At 37.8% G+C, this 21,151-nt stretch overlaps 2 protein-coding genes across 2 annotated transcripts in view; one reads left to right on the top strand and one right to left on the bottom strand.

The window, feature by feature from the left end:
• LOC124187839 overlaps positions 1-19,129 on the top strand; it is a 26,637-nt gene extending 7,508 nt beyond the window's left edge. The window contains exons 3-5 of the mRNA XM_046580028.1: positions 11,004-11,228; positions 18,754-19,028; positions 19,078-19,129. Coding sequence (XP_046435984.1) covers positions 11,004-11,228; positions 18,754-19,028; positions 19,078-19,129 — 552 coding nt within the window. The remainder of the gene's footprint in view (positions 1-11,003; positions 11,229-18,753; positions 19,029-19,077) is intronic.
• LOC124185645 (vacuolar protein sorting-associated protein 8 homolog) overlaps positions 19,112-21,151 on the bottom strand; it is a 155,952-nt gene continuing 153,912 nt past the window's right edge. The window contains exon 15 of the mRNA XM_046576603.1: positions 19,112-21,151. Within this exon, the coding sequence (XP_046432559.1) occupies positions 21,050-21,151 (102 nt within the window). The 3' untranslated portion in view covers positions 19,112-21,049.

Raw genomic sequence — 21,151 nt, 5'->3', positions numbered from 1 at the left:
CCTATAGGTTGCGATTCTTTACGCGCCACAAAGAGCGGTAAACATGAATAGTTAAAATAACCAAAGGTGGTTAAAATGCAAATACGAGTTTTTTTTTTTTTTTTATCTAGATGGTAGAAGTTAACAGTTTCATTCATTCAAACAGTTATACAAATAAACTTCGGGAACAATATCAGTCTGCTTTCACGTGGAATCGCTCGATATAACTATTCGAGAATCGTTAAATAATTTTTAGTGATTGTTGGTTTAGAGCAAATAAATTCTCTCGAACGCAATGAGATATTGATGAGAGGTGCTAAATAACCAAAAAGGAATTCTTCAATTAGTGGAGTATTTATTCCGAACATATGGTACAATGTAGAGAGATTTCTTAGACGATCAATTCAACGCGTGTTTATCTTTCGACGCGTGAACTTCAACTAGGCTCTTATTCGAGTTCGTTATAGTCGCTGCTCTCTATATCGTTATAGCTCAATATCTTCGGAACCTTAACAGATATGCATTTGTCGTATATGGCTATCTTGTATGATACCTCATTTTTGTGTATTGATTTCAGTTGGTACGAAATCGGCTCTGCGATTATAGAATATGGTTGGCTATCAAAAACGATTTAAATTCATTCGATTAATTGATTTACAGCTCAATTTTTCGAGAACAATAAGATCTGCTTATTGATCCAAAGAAAGTGATATTTAAAGGTATAATGTATGATGTTCTTGCAAAGCATAGTACAGAAAGAACATATACATGGTTACTCAAAGCAATATTAGATGGATTTTCAATAAGACTGTTCCATAGGACCGATATGTTTTATTCTTTACCGAAATCAAAGAATTATTGTATATTACATTTATGCCGCAATTATAAAGACAAATGATGTGTACTAAAAAATCGTTTAGCCATCATATCAATATCAACATTTTTTTTTACTGCGTTGATATACATTGCGTACAATCAGTGATTTAATTGTTGTAAGCGTGTATGCAATAGTATCGAGAATTATTCAAATCAATTTCAAGCGTATGTTTGCAATTTTCAATTACACGTGGTTGTTTACAAGTGGGAAAAGTTATATTTCATTGTATTACTTAATTACTTGAATCAAATGTGGTACATATAACAACTCGAGAACTATTTCTCGGTTCCACTGAAACATATCCTCATTTGCTTGGATAGTTTTTTTTTTCAGAAGTAGCAATATAATCCAATTAACAAAATAATTCTCTTCAATGAAGATTAAAATCTGCCTTATGAAACAAATTCTTATTCCACATATTGTCCATTTTTGTGATTAGAGTTATTATTCATTATATCGAACAAACGTCACATTGAACCGAATATACTATCTGGCAGTAACATTAATATTTCAACAAACGTGGGATTATTGTTTCCAATCTTTCGGTACTTTTGAACCAACATGTTCAGCGGTTGAAGTACTATTCTTTCACGAATTAAGTTTGTTGGTTCAAGCGAATAAGTCGTTCCAAAATTTCTAATTCAATCCTATGAAATGAATTGCTTGAAATAAATTATACTCAAAAGCATGTAGCATTCTAATCAATGCATCAATATTTTTGTTTCAACCAAAAAGTAGTTGGGTTAAGTAAAAAATTGTTCAGATCAAATAAACTACAAGTCAAATAAATTAGATTCGATAACATTTTTTCTCAGTGTAGTTTTCGGTTTCGAGCAATTATTGCTGTAGCGTTAAAGTGTCTAGGTTTCCAATTGAGAGTTGCACATTTGAGGTTTGTAAATATTGAGTTAGATTTTAGTTATCGAGCTGCAAGCTCAGTAGATTATGGAATAGCGAAGGTGACGAAAAATTTTCTGTTGTTCTATTTTGGATCGCGAAGAGCTAATTTTGAATTACTTTTTTTATTTTTGTATCATCGCTATTGTAAAATGTATTATTTGATTTTATTTTTTTTAAATTGCATGTTGTTGTCGAGTGTCTCTCTCTGTCTCCAAAATTATCCCTCGCCTTTCCGCGGTACTGAGCTACCGAGCATATTATCCGAGATTCAGCGAAGATGAGAATTTCGAGGCGTGTTGAAGACGCCAGGCGTCCAACAGAATCTCGCGATATTTTACAAAATCTGATTTTTTCCAGCTTACATCGTGGGCCGCCAAATTATTGTGCGCGCTGTAAGTTCTCGGTTACTTCTCCGGATGGCCGAAGTGCAGTAAAAATCAGCGTCACAATACACACATACACAGATACACAAATACAAAGTGATTTTCCAGATTTCGAAACGTCAAGATCTAGTGAAAACTGAACTTTCCATTTTCGGGGCGATTACAATAATTTCTTTTTTTCTCTGAAAACAGAGAAACGGGGAGTTGAAAAAAGTTCATATGTTCGATGAGAGTAGTCGATCAGGTACGAACATGAGTCTCACTTAGGGGTGGCTGCCGCCCTCCCCGACTGGATGGTGGGTGGCAAGCCGGTTTATCTGCAAAGTAAGTTTTTTAAGGGAAGTGTATTCCTAAACATCAAACCCGAAGTGGCTGTTTTATCGAGCCGTTGGTCAAATTATAGGGTTTATCAGGCCTTGGCCCCTACATTTTCTGTAGATTCGTGCCTACATAATCTAGCCATATATTGGATGAGGGAACCTTCTGTACATCCGGGTCTTGGAGTAATAAAGAAGTCTTGCGTCTATTAAAGGCGTCTAAAATGCCGTAGAGCAGCGCTGGCGATTTCGAATAATTTCGAATACGAAGGTCGATTGAGAGAGTGGAGGTAAAACGCAAACCGTGCAGAAGTTATCAAATGGCTGCCGTTCTTTGACAATGAATATGCGTTGGCCCGATATTGATTACCTGATGTGATGGCTTCACATTGGTGTTATTATCGGATTAGCTGTGATACAATATTGGCAAGCTACTCAGTGGTCGACTATTGACGCCTAACGTTGGTCCAATGTTGGCTGCGACCTGGCGATTGATGCGTCGGCTGGGCATCGGTGCGCCATATCGGTCCACAGTCGGCTCAGAAGCAGCTGCAGATACAACGGCCGGGTAACGACGCGCCATGTTGGTCCAAATTTGGTTGGAACCGGCTGCCGATGCATCGGCTGGGCATTGGCGCGCCATGTTACTCCAAATTAGTTGGAAACTGCCGACGATGCAACGGCCGGTCATTGGCGTGCCACGTTAGTCCATATTTACCTTCAGAATGGCTACCGACGTAACGGTTGGGCTTTTGAAGGCTGTTGTTTTTATTGCCTAATCATCGACTATTTAACAATGTTATATCAAATCAAACGTACATTCGGAACTTGTTGGAATTGTGGATGTTGGTGTGATTAATTTTAATCAAATAATCAAAGATTTATTTTAGGAAGATTGTTCTTTTTATTTGTAATAGAGTATCGAAGGTATGTCTTTCCAAACTGAAGGATCAGAGTGAACTGGCAGAGTGGACTGGCTCCTTGGAGCCATACCACTGCAGCTGTATTGTTAAAAATATATATATTTCAAGGGTCTATACCATGTGCAAAATTATACCTGGTTATATGGCTCTGTTCGAGTGCTCCCATCCTTACTTCCAGAAAACCATAAAAGCAATCGCTACAGGGCTAACAATGTGTTTACCAGATGTTGCAAAAAGTGAAAACTTTCACTTTTAAAACAAATAGACAAAACTTAAATATGAGAAATATAATATCATAAAAGAGAGAAACTTTTGTAGACGAACTCAATATTTCAACAGAACTCTATTCAAATTTATGTCAATAGAAAATTTAATAAACATCTTTTACTGGAATAAGTTTGTAATTAAATCTATCAATGTTAATCTGTAAATATGCAGTATATTTTTGCAAACTCGAATAATTAACTAATTTCAAGAAGAAATAACTTTCACTCCATCTAAAGTGTGGTGTGGAACAATACAATCAGTCGATTTCATAAGTCGATCTGGAAACTGAAAAACTGAAACTTGAATATTGCCGCATATCTCGGTTGCAGCTCGTTTAATCAACTTGTAGTATAAGCACAATTTATGAGTTAATTCAATACACATTGTTTAAAATTTGTTGTACATTTTTGTAAATTTACTGTAACGTGGATTTTTCCCGCTCCTCCGTCACTCGGAGAAAATGCCCGAGAACTTACCGCGTGCACAATAATTTGGCGTCCACGATGTACCCTGGATCTAAAAACAATATCGCGAAGTTTGTTGGGCGCCTGGCGTGATTAACATGCCTCGAAATCGTTAATGCGCTATACCTCGGCAATATGCTTGGTAGCTCAGTACCGCGGAGAGGGGAGGGGTGATTTTTGGAGAGAGAGAGAGACACTCGAGAACCACACGCTACTTAACAAAAGCAGTAAAATAAAGTCTTATATTTCCCAGTAGCGGTGATACAAGAACAAAAACAAATAAAAAATATAATCCAAAAGTCGCTCAGCGCGATTCAAAAAAATAAACAGAAAATTACACGTAACCTACTCTATTTCTTACTCTACTAAGCTCGCGGCTCCCTAGCTAAAATGTCACTCAACCATTACAAAATTGCCATACGCTATTCTCAATTTGCAAATTCACCGTTTCTTCTCCACAGCGATAATTGCTCAAAATCGAAAATAAAACTACTTTCTCGACGGTGCGTCATCGGGCTACCGAACAGACAGCGTCCTCAATCTCACCCGAGATCTCACCCGTCTCGGAGTTTCACAACATTACTTAACGTAAAGCTTATTTCCTACTTATTTCAACTAAACAAATCCGCACACGCCACTGAACTTCAGACGCCACCAAAACTCAATATTCGAACTGCTCGTCTCAACCGCTGCTCAACGCAACGGCAATTTTAACTATACATCACCTCAACTCGACTAAACACTATCTTAACTAAACGGCAACTTAACTAAGCGCAAGCACCACTAAATGTAACTTCAACTAAACACAAGCTCAAGGTAACACAACTCAATTAACATTATCTTAACTAAACAAGTACGGAACTAAGCGCAGGCGCAACTAAACGTAACCTAAACTATATGCTATCGCAACGCATCCGAAATCAAACCTTCTTAAAATCCTCGAAAACGTTATGCGCTAATCCGAGCACTCCAATTCGGCATTTCCCGACCTATTCGAGAGGTGACACTGAAAAACCCGATAACGCGGCTCGATCCCGTACAGCGGAATTCGGCTATACGTGATTTCAAAAACGAGAAGGACTCAACTAAAACCCGTGACTGTACTCAACTTTCTCAAGAACTCAAAATTTACTCTATCTACTCTAACACGCGTACTCAGGTTACGGTCATCAAGCAAAAGAATCGGCAAAAGAATTTCGAGTACTTTTCTACAACGCAAATCCAAAACGGCTATCCGTTACTCGGCAAGCCTTTCGTAATTATGCTCGAAACTCAATCGCGGGGATAGTAGCAACGCTTACCTTCTACATCCTTGCAACCCCCTTTCCATTCCCCTTGTGATTTTTGGGCGACTCCATTACTTCGCGAAACTCCCCAAAACGTGACTACGTACCATGACCGCCAGAACTAGAGTGGTTTCAAAAACCTACGACCTGCCGCTACACGGATCTCGATACGCCACAAGAATACGCAATAATCGATCCGTCATCGATTTCGACGATTGCGCAACTCGACGCGCACCTTGAATAGCATCGCTGCGCAGAACTTAACGCTAGATCGCAATCTCGTCCTCCGCGCAGCTCCATGACGTCTTGGTGGTGAGCGTGGTGCTCCCTCGTCGCTAGTCGGTCCGTCGCAAGTTCGCTAGTCATTTGTTGGCGGGGTGAAGGGGGAGAGGCTGCGGCGCGGCGCGCCGGCCAGCAGCGGCCTTGGCTTTCCGCGATCTGCGTCGGCTCCCCCTCCGCAGCCTCGACATACTTCCTTCGCAATTGTCGCTTGTCCGCCACTCCGCAATTTCCTCGAATTCGGTACCGACTTCTTGCCTAATGCCGTTGTAGCTCGAAAAATAAAAAAAACAAAAAAAACCTGAAATATCTTATGCTATTCGCTAAGGTGTCCCCTCTCGTAGTTTCGGATGCGTGACTCTAGTTCTGGCGCTCTTTTGCAAAAACTTCGCGACTCAATTTCGGAAATTCTGAAATTTTGGTTCCGCCCAGAGTTCAAGGAGCCCCTCGTAACGGGCATCAAAAATCCCACGTTACAGTACGTATAAGAAAATTAAGTTCCAGGAATAATTATTTTACACCCACAGTTCAGAAAAGCAATTACTGGATATTTCATTTGAATGTCCTATCATTTGTTGAATCATTCTGAACGGAATAAAAATATTCCTGTGAATACTTGTTAATTCTTATACAAGTGATATCTATTAAAATCATTACTTTATTAACGATTTCCCTGTCACATATTACAGATATGAATTCTGTTCAAGTTGTGAAATATAGAAGAGACGAAAAAAAATAAATTCTAATAATTTAAATTTAAATTTATAACTTCGTTCTGTGGATTGCCTTATTGTTAGTAACCATGTCTTCAATACTGACAATGACTAATATATAATTTTAGAATACGAATGAACGAGGATTCGTACTAAACCAATATAAGTTATGAAAGATTGGTTCACTTTGCATGCAAACGTTTGGTGCAATCGGTAATATAATGCGCGGTAGTAATTCCAGCGACGCGTCCGTCTCAGGTTCGAGCACCGTCCAAGTTATCCGGCGTTCCTTTACGATTAATCAGGTGCGAAATGCGTTTTAATTACAAGGCTATTGATTATAATTGGGCTAAACGCAGTAACGAGGTGATGTATATCTATTCTGAAGAGAGAAAAAAACCACATGCAACTTACGAAATCCTTAATTTTTTGGAATGAACACTTAATTTTGGGAATGGGCAGCCGAAAATTAGATGTGGGCTATTGATGGTTGCCAAAATTGGCCCATAACGTCCGAAATTACATGCCAATATAGGCTCGTTCAATCACATCACGACTGGCTCAAGCTTGGCGACCAGCGTTGAGCCATTCTTTTCTCGAACGCTGGTACATCATTGGTTATCAAGATTGGTTCGAAACGTCCAGGGTCATATGCCAAAATTGGCCCAGTAGTCATTACCAAGCACGCGCCGTTTGAGGACGATCGGTGTCCAATATTAGGCTGAACTTTTACCAATTTCTGTTTTCTGCACGGGAAGTCGAGTCATTTTTTTTAACGGTCCTGTAATATTCTTCACTTCAGATATATTGTCGTGATGCCACTGTTACTAACTTTAATGTAGCTCTCAATCCAATCTCTGGAAAATTCAAAATTGATTACCCAAATCCTGGGTATGGAATTTCCACATTCAAAATTATTTAGGCTTGGAAACTTACACACTTTCTATGGAAATGGTATGCCATAGTCATTGGCGTGGACTCACAATTAGAGATATCATATGTGTCAATTTAATTGTAGAACGGTTTTGGACCACCGCGGCCGCCATATTTGTTTTCGACGGCAGAGTTGACTGGTGTTCAACGTGGGAACTTCCGCGGTCAGGAGCGTACATATACCTACGCAAAATCATTTATGCGCATTTATGTTAGTATCGTAGTCTACGGGATGATTTACTGGTCAATTTTTTTATTCCTCTTACTATTAGTTACAAGAATTTGCAAAAATAGTTCAAAAAAATATCTTGTATCATTAGAGTGGTCCTTGGAAGACTCATCTGGAAAAGATCTCCAGATCAGCTACAAAAAAAATTAGGAAAAATTCTTCGGATATTGGAGATAAACAAACACTCGATAACGATGATCGATCGCCAACTTCAAGTAATGAATAATGAGTGCAAATTGGGAATAATGACTGATCGATTTGTGATTAAATTATAAATGATTAGTCTTTTTTTTAATCTTCAGTATTTAAAGAATTTTTCCGCCACGGTTTGAATTGTTTCAGAAGTGTCAACGTACAAAGCTATGATTTTTTCCTATTTGCCCGCTACAATGGAAATACTGTTCAAATAGCTGATGTAATAGTTCATTTTTCACATAGATTTTTCGTCGTCAGTGATTATTAGCGGTTCCTGCCCAAATTCAAAACTCAAAATGAATTTATGCTCACAGGCATCCGTTTCAGTTGAACTAGAATGCTGAAATTTTGGACCCATTTTTTTGAATTTTTTTTCGACCGATCTAGGAGGCGCTGAGCTGGTTCAAATACTTACATTACTTTCAATTTAACTGTAAACTCCCACTGATTTTTCACCCTCAACAATTTTAACTCCCCTGCGGATATGAAATCCTGAGCAAAGTGATCACGAAATGCACCTGGAGTTGGGCCGATGGGTTCGTCAGGGAAACTATCAGACTCTATTTTTTTGAGGGCGCTGAACCCGAATTTCGCATTAGTTTTCCGAAATTCAGAATGGCCAGGCCATTATTGGCCAATTTTATGGTAAAATTCAAACTTTTTGCAAAATTCGAGAAAATTTGTGTACATGGGCTCTCCGTGTCGCTGAGCACGAATATAAGGCCAAAAGTCGAAATCGATGAAAATTCGAGTACGGGGGTTTTTAGGGTCGCTGAGCACAAATAGAGGGTCAAAAGTGCCAGATTCGAAATGGACAGGTCAATATTGACCAATCTTATGGTCAAACCCGAACTGGTGGTGAAATCCATGCAAATTCATGTACAAGAAATAAATAAATTTACTTATTCATTTATTTTTTTATCGATCCTTTCTGAATCGAATTAGACATATTGGCTTTGGGGATGTCAAGAATCTTCTCAAACCAGTGCAGCCAAGAAATTTTGGAAGGAGTCGTTGAAGGCAAAATTTCTCAGTCGCACTGTCAAATCTGTCGGCTTTGCGCTGTTCAGTTACCCTATTTTCCTTTGTAGTACGGGGAAATGTCAACAGGTGGCTTGGAATCTACAAGACCACAAAAAGACAAAAAAAAAAATACACAAAAAGAAAAAATAAAAAAAAAGTACGAAAATGACAAAAAAAAAAACAAAAATATTAGGTCTACAACTTTGCTCCCGCCGTTTTTTTTTTTAATTTTAAAAATTATATAAAAAAAAAATGGTATCTTATTTATGTTTCAAAGTATTGTCCGTCACTTTCCACTTCTTTGGCCCATCTTTCAGGCAACAAACGAATCCCGCGTCGGAAAAATTCTTCATCCTTTGATAAGATCCAAGAATCGATCCATTCTTTCACTTTTTCAAAAGAATCGAAGCACTGGCCCGCCAGGCCGTGTGCCATCGACCTAAATAAATGGTAATTAGATGGAGCAACATCTGGAGAGTATGGCGGGTGAGGTAGAATTTCCCATTTCAGTGTTTCGAGGTACGTCTTGACTACTTTCGTCACGTGAGGTCGAGCATTGTCGTGTTGCAAAATTACTTTTTCGTGTCTATCAGCGTATTGCGGCCGTTTTGCTTTTAATGTCCGACTCAAACGCATTAATTGCGTTCGATAAAGTTTGGCACGAGTCTTCATTAAGTAAAGCCTCCAGTTCATCATCTTCAAAAGTTTTTTCTCTGCCACCGCTATGCCGATCTTCAACAACAAAATCACCGCTTTTAAAGCGCTGGAACCACTCGCGACACGTTCTTTCACTAATAGTATCATCACCATAAGTACTTGAAATAACCCGATGAGCATCAGCCGCCGATTTTTTCATGTTGAAATGAAAAAGTAAAATCTCCCGCAAATGACGTGAATTCGGTTTATAAGTTGACATATTTAATTAAGTGTAACTATATGACGCAAACAAAAATTAACTAATATCGATGTAAGGTTATATTTATAGATGTCAAAACTGATGGAAAACAACTGTGATTTATTTATTTGAACTATTACTGGCTACTAGCGCCATCTTTTAGAAAACGGCGGGAGCAAAGTTGTAGACCTAATACAAAAACACAAAAAATTGGAATGCAGAATTTCTGGATTCCGATAACAGGTTCATGATCAGCGGCCTCAAAAACCCCCAGGTATGAAGTTTCAGCTCGAATTCGAAAGTCTAGCACGAGTTCTCCATTGCGCATCCGCTAAATCAAGCCCCCATCTTGGAATTTCTGAAATCCGATAACAGGTTCATGATCAGCGGCATCGAAAACCCCCTAGTATGAAGTTTCGGCCCGTTTCCACCACTTCTAGATCATTCCTAGATGTTAGATAAAAGATCATAAGTATCCACAATTGTAAACAAATTTTCACCATTTTTCATGTTATTTTACAAAAAATCTGGGCCTAATTGAAATTCATAAGTATGCACCTCTGTAAGCTGTGCTCATAAGCTTTAATTTGCGCTGTCAAACACCCCGAATAAGTTAGTGCATCAAAAGTTATCGATGAAAACTCCGACCCCGAGTATACTCGGGGTTGTGCATACTGTAACCACTTCGTAACCCCGAGTATACTCGGGGTAGTGCGCAGGGGGGTTAAATAAGAAATCATTTCGTTACAAAGCATTTGAAAAGTATGCTCTCGTCTTTGAGAATTCATCGTGCGAAATTCACTTGTACGTGTGCTCATGTGGTAGTGTCAGAAAAATAAAAGACATCACGATGGTTCATTCTTAAGCCGTCGATGTCTTTATCCGACGCACATGACGTCTCCAGGACGTCTAAGATCACAAATGCTTTCTCTGCGGCCGTGTTTTCTGGAAACTGCTTCAATTTCATGCGGCTGTGGTCAGTTCCACGTTTTTGAACTAACAGATATGATTCAATTTTATTCTTTTTATTTTTTAGGTAATATCAATCATAACTGACCCTCGTTCTCGTAATATGATGCGTGTTCGCTTTATTATTTACTTGTATACCTCTAATTCTTATTTAATATCAATTCATAATACCCAAAAATTCAGGTCACTTGTAGACAAAATGTGTATATTTTGTTGCTTGTATTTTCGTATTTACATAGAGGCAGAAAGTATTGGGAGGGATAAGGTCTTAATAATGCGTTAAGAAAAGGAAAAACTACTAATCATCTGTTGAAAAGTTTATAACTCCATTATTTCTAATGACAATTAACCCTTTATTTATATGTGTACAGGTTTACGAAGAGTATGCTAGAATTCGCGTTGCAAGCCGCACATTATCAGGAACCCCTTTGGCATCCTTGTTGCAGAGAATTCGTAGACAGTCCACTGCAGCCAAATTATCGCTCGACATCAAAAATCCAGAGGCAATGACTGATAAGCATTGCATTTTAAAAGGCTTATCAATACTCGAAGAAATAACGAGACTAATCAAACAGCTGGAAAAATGCGACGAAAAGGTATAACGTGTAATATTCTATGCCATTCGAATCCGGAAAACTATTCGCTGTGACTTGTAGAGGTTGTGCGCAATTCATTTCACTGCTAAAACTGGGCTAAGGCCTTAATTTTTATTTTTAGATCTTGGTCAATCTTGCGCTTGTCGATTGGTTTGAAGAATGGTTTTCACTTATCGATGAAGGGTGGTGAAATGTTAATTTATAAACCAGTAAACACCTCCTTTTCCCTGCACCAGGACATTTTTCTCTAATTTTACCATCGGTATTATTCGTTTAAAGCTGTTACCGTATCATTTCATAATTGATCGTAATAATGTTACCACTTTTGTCACTGGGAACCGATGTACACATGTTCCATCAATCAGCAGTCGATCTCGTTACTTTGACAGTTTGAGTTACCTTTCATGTTATTATCACATGAAATGCCTCGAAATATAGAAAAGACCAGAGTAAATGCCATCCACAAAATTTTGACAAACATCTATGTCAAGTTTTGGAGACGTAAATGAAAGAAAAACACAGCAATGCATCTACTATACGAATTTTTATACGGAAAAGAAGAAGAGCAATTTACATTAAATAATATCGATCACGGTAACATTCTCTATATGTATAAGCCTCAAGGGGTTAGGTGGGTTTGAAAATTTCAAAAAATCGATTTTTTTTTCATTAACGTATAGTATACACTGTTCTAAACATTCTCTCAAATTTTTAAATCGAAATTCAAATTATTACGGTCGCTACAGCATTTCTCATAGAAAGGGAACGGTTTTTCTACCTGCGCGTGTACTAAGGTGCTTAGGTTCTATAACCTTGCAGAATAAACTGTCCAAGCATTTCAGTTCGTTTTTGACATCCACCACGGATAGACATACGAGTGAAACCCCCCCAAAAAAAATCAAGACCTGGCATCACCGATTGATCGTAAGTAAACGATTTATCTAAAATTTTCTAACTTCAATCTTAGACGCGTTTTCTCAAAACTCAATTTTTTAAGTCGGTGGACACGATTTCTCGAAAAGTTATGAAGCGATTTTGTTCAAATTTTGCACACATCTTTGAAATAACATTATCTAGTCATTGAACGAAGGATTTTTTTTTATTACTACTAATTTTTTCGAGCCAATACACGTGTTACGTCCTCCAGACTTCATATTCCTTTCCCACGCTCTTAGTTACCTTACGCTCTGTAGTCTACTCTTATCGTTCGCGAGTCAGCAGGTTCTCCTGTAACTCGCGGCTAGCTTACCTGCTACATCCCGCAAAACCATGCAGATCCATTCCAGCGCTCAAGCAAGACACCTATCCCTCTAAACCAAGACCATACCTTTTTCCCTTGACCGACTCCGTTGCATTGACCACTAATAAACAATCACATACTTTAAATCGTTTACCTTCCCTTAATACTGATCCCTTTCTATTCCATTCACTTCCTGCATTGGGAGTAGAAGCACGCAAGTGCATAGTCGACGTGAACGGACCCTACAATAGCCAAATAACACCTTGGCTGGGCGTGGAGTAAGCTCCGATTACCGCTCATCGGAGCCTACGCAATCTACCCCGTAACATTTTGGTGGCAGCGGTGGGATGGATCTGCGTGGTTTCTGCATGGCGAAAATTTGACCAAAAAATTTGTTTTTTTGTTCAAAGTCTGTCAAAAATTCAAATTTTAATTTTTTTTTTCCTTCGTCCAATAACGAGATTTATCCATGTACTGACGAAATATTTTTGGTTTTTTGATTTTAGATGAACCAATAATGAGTTATGCTGTCCACGGCAAGAGTATTTTTTTTTGAGACGTCAAGGGAGACGAGGTACCAACGGCTGAGTTTTCGGAATTTTTAAATACAAATTTCACAAAATACTGTTTAAACGTGTATCTTTGATATGCTGAATTGTTTAAATAAAATATATGATTGTATATATGAAAAAAAAAAAATAGTAAAAATACCGTTTTTTGAACCTCTGAAACCTACCTAACCCCTCAATACGGATTTAAGGTATTGACATGATTTGGCTTATGACGAGACCGTTTTTCATCTTGCATATATACCATAAACAATATACATATATCTTGTGACGAAAACACCCTACTCGTAATAGAGTGGCAAATGCTCGAAGGCATGCAAGAGCATAAATGGGCCGATCCTCGTGTGCCGCGCCGGTGATACACGGCTCGCGGCCACGAAGCTGTTTTTCACCTTTTCTTGTAAATGTTGAGCGCCAGATCGGGTATGAATGTTCTTACCTGACTAGGAGATTTCAAACTAAACTAGGATATCTTCCGCCGGCTAACTAGAGCTTGTGGCCCGAGGGTTGTGTGTAACTGCAGTCACAGCTACCGAACGAGGTGTTTGTGATAGCTTCAACCCTTACGAAAAAAAACTAAATTTTACCCCCAAAATAACCCTCAATCTCTAAGGGGTAAATTCGTACCCCTTAATTCAGGGCTAACCTCGAAGTCGAAGGTTTACTCCCAAGTCGAGGTTTTACTCCGAAGTTGAGGGTTTACTTGCAAGTCGAGGGTTTACTCCCAAGTCGAGGGTTTACTCCCAAGTTGAGGGCTTACTGTCAAGTCGAGGATTTACTCCCAAGTTGAGGGTTTACTGTCAAGTCGAGAGTTTACTCCCAAGTTGAGGGCTTATCTCTTAAGTGAGGGTTAACCACCAAGTCAAGGGTTTACCTCCAAGTTGAGGGTGAACCTCCCAATCGAGGATTCACTTTGAAAGAATTCTCGAGTCAAGAGCTTATTATGTCATTTTATTGGGATTATAGATGTAACGGTATTACAAAAATGCATTACACACCATTAGTGAATACAATAGAAACTGACTGAACTGAGAGTGGAGAATTGATTTTTTGTATTTTTTAAATATTTTTTTAGAGGAATAATTTTTCTTATTTTGTATGTATGTAGGGTTCAATGATGGCCTGAGAAGCCTTATGAAAGTTTTGGAGACGTTGAGGATAATCATCGGTCCAAATTGTTTCAACTTTTGCGTTGAGACCGACGCAGCGCGGAGCGCTGCTCCACTCCACAAAATATTCGACATCTACGAAAATCATTATTTTTTCGACCTGGGTCCAACGGCATCTTAATCTTAGAAGTAATTTAGATTTTTTTTAATGGTTTTTAAAAAAAATCGATTTTTTGAAACCGTCACAGTGGTACTGTCCCTTAAGGGAGCTTTCCAGTGTGAAATTTTCAAAAAATCGATTTTTTTTTTTTTGCTTTATCGAATAGTATACACTCTTCCGAATATTCCCTGAAATTTTCATGCCGAAATTCAGATTATTTCGGTTACTGTACAGCATTTTTTGGAAGAAGGCAACGGAGCGCTACAGCTGCCGCGTCGGCCGTCTGCCCGTGCGACTGTTATTTCTATTGTCTCGTTCCTACCTGCACGTACATGAACTTGGCTCGCCAATTGTCGAAAATGTGAATTCGGACTATTGCATAATTTGCCGTTAATTAGCCGTAAATTAGTCGCGCGACTTATTTTTTTGTCGCACTCAATTTTCAAAAAAAAAGCGGATGGCGTGCTAAATTCTTGAAAATCAATCAATCACTGTGTGTGGCAACTAGCCCCAAAGCACGTATTCTGCGGCAAGCAGATAGTAGAAATCGCTACGCAGTGTGCTGTGTGCACCTTCAATGAAGGTTACGACCCAATTTTAAAAATTTTGAAGACGATGGGATGCACGATAGGGCCGAGCGCCGCAGATTTCGCCGCTAAGTACAAGAATGCGCGCATCATCCAAGCAAACCGCCAGGCGTCCCTGGATAGCAAAGAGGCGAGGACAGCTCGTCGGACTGAACAATCCATTGAGCACGATCTTTTCGAAGAAGCAGAAGGGATATTGTACGGACCTGGCATCGCTGATTGGCCGTAAGTAAACGATTTACCTAAAATTTCCTCACTTGAAACTTTGAACGCGTTTTTCTCGAAACAGCATTTTTCAAAACGGTGTCCAACTTAGAGGGCAGAGTTTTAAAGCTATCGAGTTGAATTTTTTACACAATATTCTTAACGTCATTGTTTATCGTGCTATGGAAGCTTTTTTTTTTTTTTTGACATCTTCCTATTTTTTTGTAAAAAAAACTGCCAAAAAAAATGCTAAAATCGATACTTTTTGTTCAAACCGGCGCCATTTTTGCAAAAAAAAAAAAAAAGAAAAAAGCCTCCATAGCACGAAAGCCAATTATATACCGATCAATAATCTTTTTGTGTTTTTTGTTTCAGATCAAAATTGTGACCCCCAACGTGGACACCACATCCAAGTGCATTTTCTGCAACAATTGTTTCATCATTTTTATAGATATTAATTAATGAATAAATCGATCTTTAAAAAATTGTTTAGTATTCTTCAATACCCAATTAATATACAAAAAAAAAACCAGACCGATTAGATTATTTTTTCTTTAAAAAAAAAAATCGCGAAAAACAGCGATTTTTCGGGCTGTCACACTGGAAAGCTCCCTTAAGCGAGTTATTTTCTGCCTGACTGAAAATGAGATTTGCTGATCGTGGCTCGTAGGCCATCCACCTCCCAGTTCCCCTCTTTCGGGGGTACGTGGACCCGAATATATTATACATTCGCGCTTTCGCGGAACAACTGTTAGTCCCGCGGATCTGTTACATAATATGATGACAATTCGCGACGGTCTCCATTCCACCTTGTTTCTATTAAAAATCGATCTGAGCGAAGCGTTCCATCAATTATCGATGGAAGAAAGCTCAGAAGCGTTCACCGCCTTTATTCTCAAGGGGCAAGGGTTGTTTCAATACGAAAGATTGCCTTTTGGATTGAGCGGTGATTCAGGAACTTTTCAATATCTGATGGATCGATTGAAAGAGCGCGTGCGAAGAAAACTAATATTGAGAACGCGCGAAGATCTAAGGCTGGATTTTCACGTGCAGTAAACAGCTGGATGCAGCATGCTCTGATTGGTCAGTTCACGAAAATCACTATTTCGTGACAACTAAGGCTTGGTGATTTTGGTGAATTGACCAATCAGAGCATGTTGCATCCAGCTGTTTGCTGCACGTGAAAAACCAGCCTAATTGACAACGTATTCGCGTACTTAGACGATTGGATAATCGCTTCAACAACATTCGCAGATTATGTTCAGCTATTAAGAATTTTCATTGACGTTCTTATCGACGCGGAATTGGTAATAAATCTCAAGAAGAGTAAAATCGCTGTCAAAAAAGTAAAGTTTTCAGGTTTCATCGTAGACACTGACGGGCTACGACCCGATCTGGAAAAGATCAAACCGATTTGCGCGATGAAAAGACCGTCAAAACCGCCGTGAATTGAAAAGATTTAACGGAATGGTAAATTGGTACCATCGACATATTAAAGATATTGCCCATCTGCAAAGTACGTTAAATAAACTCACGCGCGTGAATGTACTGTGGAATTGGGGGGAAGCTAAAGATTGCATTTCTCAACATAAAGTAAGCGCTCTCAAACATGCCAACACTTTCAGCACTGAATCCTTCACTTCCGTACATTTTATACACCGACGCGTCAGAACTGGTTCGGTGCAATTCCTCTTCAACAAGGTTGAAAGAAAATTTAATTTATTGTTTGAGCTGAGCGCTCAAAGGGGTCAAAACCCTCCACGCATCGACAGATAATTATTTAAATAAAAAGAAAATTTTATTTAGCACGTTTTCAAAACGGGCTACAAAAGAATAAAATAATGGTATGAAATGAAAAACGTGGGGCACATGCAATAGTCACGTTTTCCGTTTGATAAACATTATTTTATACTTTTTAGTCCGTTTTAAAAGCGTGGTAAATTGAAAGAAAAAAATTATTAAAATAATTTTTAAACTTGAACTGGAAATGAATAAAAAATCATAAGAAATCCTTGTTTTCAGATAGAAAATTCTCTGTCTTAATTCTAGCCGAGTCAGTGGAACGGTTTGTCGGAAGTCGTAGATATAAAAATGCGTAAACCCATAACTACATACGTACATGCATGCTTCCATTTTTAAAGATATTAGCAAATATTTTTTCGTGTGACCAGACATCCTTTATCAGTGGTCTTGAAACTTTTTCTCACAAGGGGACCTTACAGGTTGTCACTCACGGATTTTGATGGGTCTCAGATATGTTGTAGAGGGACCTACCCTGAGTACCTGAATACAGGGATTTTTTTCAATAGCTCATAGTTTTTGAGAAAAATCATTCGGAAATTTAACTCGTACCTATTATACCGGTAAAGTAATATAGTTTCCGAGCAAGTGGGCGCAGCCCAGTGGGCGAGGTTCACGGCTTCGACTCTGGCGGTCCCGGGTTCCCATCAAAATCCGTGAGTGACAACCTGTAAGGTCCCCTTGTCAGTCCGACGTTTTTCACGATCACAAATGTATAAAGCACTCCGTTTACAAATGGTCGCGCCTACAAACCTATTGAGATTATTCAATTTCCATCTGCGAATTAAAAAAAAATGTCCGCATTTCATTCTTATAAAAACGAAATATGTACAGTTTTGAGACAGCTGAACCAGCATTCAGCCTGGTATGGCAGCAGAAATCCGGAAATGTTATCTAATCAATTTTATAACAATCGCGTATCAGTCGAATAAAAAAAAAAAAAAAATGCACCGTCAAAACGCGCAAATACGCGCAGTTAATTTTTTTCCGACGTATCATAGAGGAATAGGAATTCAGTATCCAAGAAGATTCAGAGTAAGAACTGGTGAGAATCAAAAGTTCCATTCTATATTAATTTAAAGTTGAATTTTTTTCATACGAAAAACGTCCGTCTTTAACAGTTTCTAACTCAGCCGAAAATCAATGTATTCAAGTGTTTAAAAAACGAAAATGAAGGCCAAAATTTACCCAATTGTTTACAAAAAAAATTTGGGAAATAAACGGGAGAAAGTAACCTTTTTCACTTTATATATGAAATAAAAACTTAACATGTTATCGAGAAATCTTAGATTAAGAAAAGCAAAAGGTAGCCGACTGTAACACGAAGAAGCACGTTTTTTTTCGAATTGACACTATATATTTTTGACTCGTCAGAATATATATGATTGCTGGTACAATAGAAAAAAATTGGTTTACAATTTTTTGTTTCCTATTATGCGCCCGTTTTGGTGATTTTCGACCAGTGTGTGGTCTCTTGATAGATTCCCCAAAATGCTTGCTATGAATTTCAGGATCCACACTCGACTGGTACGGATTGCAGAAATTAATTCATTGGATTCAGTAGAATTTTTCGTACCGAGAGTACCGCGCTATTATCTCTAACTTTCACCAATATTTTCGTCAACGTCTCAGATCCCCTAGAACAGTTGCTACACGTCTTGGGATTCACACTAGAATGGGAGGGACGTGGCTAATCATTTGCCCGAATAAAATACGAGGGGACAAATTTTTTTCACTCTTGGGGTTATGCTTTTAATTATTTTTTTTTTTGTTTTTATTATTGTTAAAAATCGTTCTCAAAGTTCATTTGACAAACGTTCTGAAGTTCAACTAACTCATTTTGTATGTTGAATTAGGTGCAGCAGTATCTGTCGATTTGTAAAATGACTCCGTACCTTCTGGAGCTAGATTCAGCCGTTGACGCGTATGCCAAGACGAACGAGTTGCTGCCCCCGACAGTGAAGAATTCTTCGTGCTTGACTATTTTTCCCATTCTTACACGTTTGTTGACGGAAGAACTGCTGGGTAAAGAGCCAGTAAATCCATATCACGTCTTAGCATCAAATGCCCCGAGGAAGCCCGTATTTATAACTAAGAATACAATTAAGAGAAAAATGGATATTCCAGCCTTGTCAGCTAACACGAAAATACCTAAGAACTCATATTTATCAAATTTTCAGCAAAACAGTTTATTTGCGGGTTCATCAATTTAATGCCAAGACAACCATTTAGTGACAATTCGAAAGTAAGAAGTAAGTGTGAATATTTCAGCACTGTCTTGTCGCGTATGATTTTTCACGAATTACTGAAGAATGAGTAACTTTTTGTCACACTGTTAATATACACAATCCGTATTCTCGTACGTTTTTCGGAGATTGTAAAGTTTGAAGTAAAGTTAGTCTCATTGGAAGAAAAAATATTTTCGAGATGAATAACTCGCTAAGAACAATCAGTATTTTCTACACATGTGCTGCAGTATACATACCTATGTATATTAATTCTTCGTCTCATTTGCGTGTAGCTTGAATATGAAAGACAATACTAAACACAGATAATCACTGCTTTATACCTACAACTAATTCCCTACCTAAAATTGTGTACAGGGTTATAATACAAAAATACTTTGTAGCAATAACTGTGTTAGCATTGGTTACTTAATTAATCTGTTCTTTTGTTAATCCATGCCGCCTTTGACGCAGCATTTTTTGTTTCCCAATAATTGATTTGCACATACTCCTTGTAATAGTAATTAATATTCTTGAGAATGTATGGAAAAAAATGTGACGAAATTGACATAAGAAATCCCTGCATAACATGTATCAATTAAATGAAAACATATCAGTACAATTTCATATACGTAATAGATTTATTTGACTGATGACAATTTGATATAGCCGATAATTCTTATCCTAAGAAATGATGTGATGATATCTAATTATATCACACACAAAGTATATGTAAGTATTGCAATAATTTACACTATACATAAATACACAATGACTGGTACAAGATTTGTTTTTCCTTAGAAATTAAATAATTTTCAATACTAAATTATTTTGTGTATACGACCATTGAAATATTTCACTATGTGTTTTATGGAGAAGGTATCGTTTTTACAAGTTCGTTTCTACAAGTACCAATGTCTACAAATTCGTTTTAACAAGTGACGTCCCTACAAGTTTGTTTCTCATACATTCAATTGTCAATTCCGAACATTTTGATTTGATTTAATTTAAATTACTTGACCACCACTTGTAGAAACGAACTTACAGAAGCGGTCTTCTGCCGTTTTATTTTTACGAGTGGATGATAATAACTAAGAATAACGTGATTAAGGAATAAAGTAAGAAATCAGCGTCAATTCTGGTTAGTACCTACGGTATGTTCGAATGAATCTCTGCACTTAATGCTATATCTAGCATATAGATAACCTATTTGTGTTAAGAGGGGTGTCCCATTTATGTCTGCTAAAATGAGAGGTTTTTTGTAATATACAAAAAATTAACCTGCAATTTATTACTTCAAAATTTCCAGCGTGTAGTTATTGTCCAATTGATTTAGCAGAATGGCCATTTGAGTTTTGCAAGTGAACGGTTTCGTAAAAAAATTTTTTATACATACTGGTTCATTGAACGGTAACTACGTAAGTACAAACTAAAATCCTGTTTGGTTCTTTGCGGACTACCAGAAGTGAAAAGATCCTATATGACGAGGTGGGACAGCAGGCGAAATTTTCTGTAAAAATGATTGGCTGCTTTTTTTTAACCCCTTATATATCAACAATGTATGTTGAAAATTTAGAAATAATTGATAGCGTGGTTTCATTTTTTTTCTGAATAGAAAAAAAACTCATTTCAGCGGACAAAAATTGGACACCCCCCTTAAAATGTAGAACGTTTTTCCATGTAGGTTTGTATAAAACTTTGATGGCTATGTTCGTAAGGTATTCAATAAATTCTCAATGATAATTAACGAATTCATTTTTTTAAATTATTTACTCCATTTTACTTCGGCAAAAATTGCCTCTATTCTAAGTTACCATTTTCGTGACATCTACGTTAATGTAACCTCAACTACAGGATGCTGGTGAATTTTTCAACTCAGGAGCTCATATTTATTCATTTTGTGTATGTGTAAAATTGAGAGACTATATTAAAATATTCCCTCAAAGTCTGGAAGAAGAATTTGTGGCGCTAGCCGTAGTCTGAGATCTCTGTCCGTCGTAAGGCTTGGTGGCTGATTTTTCCGTTTTTC

Source organism: Neodiprion fabricii, chromosome 1, assembly GCF_021155785.1.
Source record: "Neodiprion fabricii isolate iyNeoFabr1 chromosome 1, iyNeoFabr1.1, whole genome shotgun sequence".
NCBI classification, from domain to species: domain Eukaryota; kingdom Metazoa; phylum Arthropoda; class Insecta; order Hymenoptera; family Diprionidae; genus Neodiprion; species Neodiprion fabricii.
This window is presented reverse-complemented; position numbering and strand designations above follow the sequence as displayed.